Here is a 6,695-nt window from a genome sequence, read left to right as displayed (position 1 = left end):
AAGAAGTGAGATGGCAGCAGGAAGCTGCACTCGGCCGGAAGAACAGGCGTCCTGGGCCGGGTCCTTAGCAGGCGACATGGAGGAGGCCGGCCCGGCGGTGAGGGGCGCGCGGGAGAGCGGGGCGGGGCCTTCTGACAGGCGACGCTGGGCCACGGAAGGGCTGGCCGGGGGTGGAGGCGCGGCCTGGCGCGGGCCTGGGCTCAGCGTCCTGCAGCTTGCGTGGGAGGCGCGTATCCCCGAGGCCGGGGGTGCCAGCGTGCGGCCCCGTTCCCACACATCGCTTCCTCTCGGTTACGGAGCGCCTGCTGGCTCCTCGTAACACTGTGTGCGGGGGGCGGGCCTCATCTGCTGCCCCTTTGCTAGCCTGGCTGAGGTGTCGTTAGAGACAAACACTTGCCTGCCTGACCCGCTCCGCAGGCAAAGTCTGCGGGAGCAGGCTGTGGTGTCCACCTCCCTGTACGCTAGCGGCATTCCTGTCCCCCTCCCCCTAGTGCTGGCGCCCACCTCCGGCTGCTGGTGGCCTGTTGGAGAGGAGGTAGCAGTGGTGTGTGTTTCCACGTGGCTTCTCTCTCACCGCCCCCCGTTCACCTTTGTGTAGCTTTTCTTCATTCACTTCTCACCCGCACTCGCCTGCCCGCCTGCAGTCACTGTTTCAGGTATGCGAGAACCAACCCATCAGCCTCAGTCTTTGCAAGGAAGTTCACAGAAAGTTGGTATCTAGGTGCTACCTGGTACTGGTGTGAAGGTGAATGAGAGTAGGGATCAGGAAGTGGGTTGTGCCTGGAAACAAAATATTGTACAGCTAATGAAAAATATCCTGGCCAAACTAAAAGATGGATGCATGTCATTAAAAGTATGGTTGGTTAGAAACCCCTTATTTAGGAGTGACGAGTGGAGCCTGCTACGAATATTTTTCCTTTGAAAGCAGATTTAACCTCATAGTCAAACAACTAAATGTTTATTAAGTTATATTAATCTGATTTTCAGTGCTCTATGAGTGCACAGTGCATATGGAGATCAGGTCATTGTTAATCAGGTGCCTAAATAACTGTCTGACTATAAGCACCTAAGTTTCAGAAGCTTAGCCTGCGTGTGCAGGAGCCATTTTTCTAGTGTTGAAATGCAGTCTCCCCTGAAGTAAAAAAAAAACATGTTTTTCATAGCATTTTTAGAAAGGTGAATGAATAAACAAATATACTTGTCACTTTAATTTGTGAACGAGGACAGTATATTTAGTGTTTTTAGAACTGTTCTTGTTTGCTGATTCATTCTTCTGTATGACAATACACATCAATACATACCCTGTTTGTGTAAACATTGAAACCATTGTTACAGATTGTCTTTATTACTAACAAATCCGTTTTTTTTTTTTTTTTTGCTTAGAGTAATCACTATTCAGTGCTGACTGCCTCAGAGGTTTGAATCCAGGGCACCTGAATCTATTCTTTGTGCCATGTCACTCATCCCAAAATGTTATTGACTTCATTGAGAGCTGTGGGCACCCAAGAAATATGGAGTATTTTAATTGATTAACGATATCAATGGCTTTAAATTTGTCTATTTGTTGATACTGATGTAGTACTTCCCTCACTCCAGGTGTGCTGGGAACTTTTTACCCAGGGAAGATACAAACTCTTCCACAAACTGTGTATAATTTAAATAATAGCTAAATAGGTAATTAAAGCCTGTTATGCCTGCCGGTGTGTAGGGCAACAATGAAGTTCCTCCACTTCTGTCTGTCTGGCCATTTTCTCTAGTGTGTCCGATTGTAGTTCATTCTCTTTTTGTCTGCCTCAGCAGTATGACGGATGCCCTGTTGTCTTGTGCCTCCAATGTTTCCGTCATCCGTCACACATCCAGTGAAGTGCTATCTTCACTATATTTACAATTTAAATAATATATATTGTTAAATGTTTTCATTGTTGACTCACAGTGTAAAAATCACAGCCATGGACCTCATGTACAGAATTGGAATTGTGTCCATGAAGATAAAGATCAATCAAAAATGCAAGCAGTATTTCCTCTTGTTGAGGACTACAGTAGCTGTGATATTGTGAAAGCTACACAGTAAGTCTGTTGTACTGTTTTGAATTAAATAATGGAATTTGTGAAGGTGGTTAAAGCCATTTGAAATATTTAATTCTCAACAGATCAGAAGGTGTGATTTGTCCTCCTTACATACTAGAAAACTAAACCATGCTGTACAGTGTTTTTAATAATAATGTAAATATAGTTGTGGCTAAATTAGGTTAGTTTCAGTTGGTGTAAGGTTTTATGTGCTAACTAAATTGGGTCTCAGTTTTTTGTGTCTATGTGCAAAATGGTTTTTGCTAGGACCTTGATACACGCCCTGCATATTGGTGCACATAACAAAAGTCATTCTGGACATGGACATCTTGTGGTGGGGATGGTGCCGAGGGGTTGGGATGCAGGAGGGGACTCAGGGCTGGGATGCAGGAGGTTGAGGGCTCCAGGTGAAGGTATAGGCTCTGGCATGGGGTTAGTGATGAGGGGTTTGAGTGCAGGAAGGGAGTTAGCTAGCGTACAGGGTGAGGGCACTGGCTGGAGATGTGGGCTCTGGTGGGATGAGGATGAAGGGTCTGGGATAAAGACTTTCCTGGGGAGAGAACAGAACCCCCAGCCCTCTATCTCAGTGGGTTGGGGCCCGGTGAGAGGCACCTCTCCACTTCCCCAGCAGCTCCAGGAGGCCGGACTGGAGGAGGAGCAGCTGTTCCCCCAGCCATGGCAGGTCTGAGGTAGGCAGGGTGAGGGCGAGCGAAAGGGGAACCTGTCCCCCCGCACTGTGCCAGCTCTGAGGCAGTTTCACGTGGGGTCCAGCTGGGAGAGGCACCACTGCCCTGACCATGGCAGCTTTGGGGTTTAGGCAGAGGCATCTGTCTCTGCAGCCCTGAGCCCCTGCGTGGTGCTTATTAGGCAGCTGCATGGCCACACAGCTTAGTGGGAATTTCAGTTTTGTACTGATCCTTGTCCTTGCTCAGAAAGAGTTCCACTGAATGCAACAGGAAATCTTGCCTGAGTAGGAACTGCTGGATCATGTCCTGGATGGGATGTAGGGTTTTTGTTTTGTGTTTTGAGTTAATGAAGACCTCTAAGTTAGAAAATACTAAAGAATCACATCTAAAACTGAATATTTTTCTTACTTAAGGTATGGCATATTGGATCGGTGCAAGGAATTGGTGGAAGCAGGATATGATGTCAGACAACCAGACAAAGAAAATGTGACACTTCTTCATTGGGCAGCAATAAACAACAGACTGGATCTTGTAAAGTAAGCTATTGTGTGTATGACCATATAAATAGTAGAGTAACCTATTGTGTGTACATGTAAATAAATAAGGCAGCATATTTTTGTTGTCTTTCATGTTGCTTCTGTTGTATTTCATATCCAAGTGAAACCAATAGGATATATACACTTTTATTTAATAGTAATATAAAATCCTCTTACCTGTATCCTTTCTTCATAGGTTATACCCCTGAAATGGTATAGTATTACTGTTCACTTTCTTTAAATGTGAATTTGTGTAATACATGAGATGCAGTATGTTCTTGAACAGATTTCTGATACAAAATAAAAATTTAAGATCTTGGTTTGAAATGAACATCTCCAAATTTTTATCAACCAATGCTTTAATAGATATTTCAGATGAGATTTTTAACTTTCTGGAATTTCAAGTTGCTTCTCTGGAGCAGCAAACAATAGAGGCCAGTTGGAACCACTTCTTTTTAAATAGTAAAATGGACCATTTAACATGGAACTTTCAAAACTAATTTCACATCTTGGGGTCCAATCCAGTTGAAGTCCGTAGAAGGAGCGGGTGCTCAATGTCTTGCAGAATGTAACCCCAGATATGTAATATTAAGTACGTTATACAGTATATTTCTGTCTTTTTTTTTTTCTTTCTCTGAGGGCTTGTCTGCATGATGCATTAGGGCATACCAGGTCGGGTGCAACTTCTGCACACCAGCATATTGCACACTGACTGAACCATACAGACCTTGCTGGTGTGCATTAACCATTCCATTCAGTATGTTAACATAGTACTGTTTAAATAAGGACTCCATCAGTGAACACTAGGGAACTTCTAGTCGGCACCACCAGGATCCATGACATGCTGGTGTGCATTAGAATTTACACTCCTCTGATTGGCACTATCACACTATGTAGCCAAGCTCTAAAAGATTAGATCCACACAGGTGAACTGCTGTTGATTGCCGAAGAGCCTGAATAAATGCTGAATTCCACTCTCATGAAGCATTTTAAAGAACTGAAACCTAATGATCTGATCTAGTAGATACTTAAGCATTTGCTTGATTTCATTACCAAGAATGCCCACAGCAAATATATAATTGGTGGAAGGATGTTTAGTCAGTGTGGATCTAATAAACTGCATAGCATAAAAATTTCAGTAGTTCAGTACTTGATATCATAAATGCATTGCTGATGCTATATTTCTTTAAATGCAGCATGTTTTATGGTAATAGCGTCTTCATGCATTTGCCTGACCAATGGAAGTATCCTTATATCATTATCAATGATAATCATGAGAAGAGGAGTCTCTTCTTAAAGTATTGGTTTTTCCATCTGTCTCTTATTTACTCATTTTATTTTAATTCTGTTACACAGGTTTTATATTTCCAAAGGTGCAGTAGTGGATCAACTAGGTGGAGATTTAAATTCAACTCCACTTCACTGGGCCATTAGGTATGGTACTTATAGATACCAGTTGTAGGTCTCTCAATATTAAATAAAACAATTCATCTTTCATTTGTTTTCTTAGTTAATACCTCCATCATGGCTAGTTCTGTGTTTCTTTTACTTAGGAACAAAGAGTTTGTAGCCTGTGTATGTATATTAGCAATCAAACCTGCCCTCGGGTACCTAGGTATAAACCGTTATGAAGCTTGCAAAATACATGATTTAGTTGTGTACTTTAGTCAGATACTTCCATATTTTTGATCTGTGCTATGGATGGATCAATGTTTAATATTCAGAATTTGTCTCCAATGTGTTGTCTTAATGGGCAAACAAGGATTTTTAAATTCATATTGCTTTAATATGATTGAAAATTCCTGTTAGGTTGTGTCTACACTAGGAACTAACTTTGAAGTCAACTTTGAAGTTAGGCACTACATCAAAGTAGCCAGCAGAGTCTACACGCATTTTCCCTTATTTCGAAGTTAACTTTGAAGCAGGGAGTCCAAATTCAACATCCTCACTCCATTCCCAGGAATGGAGTAGCACCCTATTTAGTAGGGTGTGTGTAGGCACCCAGCATTGGAGTTGCTTACTTCAAAGTTGTACTTTGAAGTAAGCAACTTGGAAGTTATTTTTGTAGTGTAGACACAGCCCTAATGTCTGTTAAGACACTGACCAGTGCTTCTGAAGGTGAGGTAGCTAGCCCCAAGGGTAGCCAAAACTGCCAGGATGTAATGTAGCAGATTATCACTATTTCATATGTGTTAGCTTACATACTAGACTAAGGGAGGACCCCAGGCTTCAACTTGACCAATTTAACACGTGTTAAAGGTAGTGTAATGTATGTATATTAGACATCTGAAAATGCGTGAGCTAGCATATTAGCTGGATCGGGCGGGTTTCACGCAATTTAAATAACATACCCTTTTTGACCATCAAGACAGGACTTCAGTAAGCTCATCAGGAAAGGGAATGCAGAGCTGTTTCACTTAAAATTCATTTCATACCTGAATCTGAATAACTTTCAAGTGTTGGGCTAGTTTTTAGTAGCTTACTGCAGTTTTAAGTTGCTCAAACATATAGTCATAAGTTTGATTTCCCATATCCAGAGGTAATGATTCTGGTTTAAATAATCAAACTGGAATAGGTACATTAAGTACACATGAATGAGAATAAAACATTAATGATTATGCAAACAAAAGATATAGACTGACTAATAGTGTTTTCATATGCAAGGTTGTTTTAGTTCACTCTTGTTAAAAATATTAATTGAAATGCTGAGATTTTCAGTACATACAGCAAAGTAAATTCTTAGTAAATATTCAGCACTGTTCTGAAGGTCAGTTTTAATAATTTATTTAAATATATTTCTAGAAATTAAACTTACCAAGATTCTTTAAATCTTTCACTGGAGGTTTCCTTTGTTGAATGGTCAGTCAGTCAGTCAATCTCAAAGATTCTTTTAGTATGAATTTAAGTAGTGCTTTATTGTAACTTATTATGTCTGCATATTAAAGGTTTGGGAAAAGAGTTCGTATTTCTTTTCAGGCAAGGACATTTATCTATGGTCATATTGTTGTTAAAATGTGGAGCAGACCCTTCTCTTATTGATGGTGAAGGATACAGCGGAATTCATTTAGCAGTGGTCTTTCAGCATATGCCTGTAATAGCTTATCTCATATCAAAAGGCCAGGTATGTTTGGGATATGCAACAGATGTGCCAAATGTTTTTTCCTACCTAATTCTCTGTTTTGCATATATATTGTATCTTTTCTAATAAAAAAGACCCTTACTGACAAGCAGTTTTTAAGCAAGTATTCACCATGCTACCTGTTCCCAGAGATACATCGCCTTTTCTGCTTTTTCTACTGCTTCCTGTTTTTTTAAAAGTCAAAATACATAAGCAATCCTGCATAGCATTATGCAACCATATAGTGCAATGTAAGTATCTGGCATTTAAGCATAACAACTGACTACA

The 6,695-nt window shown here is 41.1% G+C and overlaps 1 protein-coding gene across 1 annotated transcript in view; it reads left to right on the top strand.

Moving 5' to 3' along the window:
* The window catches only part of ZDHHC13 (zDHHC palmitoyltransferase 13), a 31,880-nt gene continuing 25,185 nt past the window's right edge, over nucleotides 1-6,695 (top strand). The window contains exons 1-5 of the mRNA XM_074997683.1: nucleotides 1-97; nucleotides 1,934-2,067; nucleotides 3,167-3,289; nucleotides 4,646-4,723; nucleotides 6,266-6,410. Coding sequence (XP_074853784.1) covers nucleotides 11-97; nucleotides 1,934-2,067; nucleotides 3,167-3,289; nucleotides 4,646-4,723; nucleotides 6,266-6,410 — 567 coding nt within the window. The 5' untranslated portion in view covers nucleotides 1-10. The remainder of the gene's footprint in view (nucleotides 98-1,933; nucleotides 2,068-3,166; nucleotides 3,290-4,645; nucleotides 4,724-6,265; nucleotides 6,411-6,695) is intronic.

The sequence above is a fragment of the Carettochelys insculpta genome, chromosome 6 (assembly GCF_033958435.1).
Source record: "Carettochelys insculpta isolate YL-2023 chromosome 6, ASM3395843v1, whole genome shotgun sequence".
Classification (NCBI taxonomy): domain Eukaryota; kingdom Metazoa; phylum Chordata; order Testudines; family Carettochelyidae; genus Carettochelys; species Carettochelys insculpta.
Note: the sequence above shows the minus strand (reverse complement) of the source record. Positions and strands in the feature narration are given on the sequence as shown.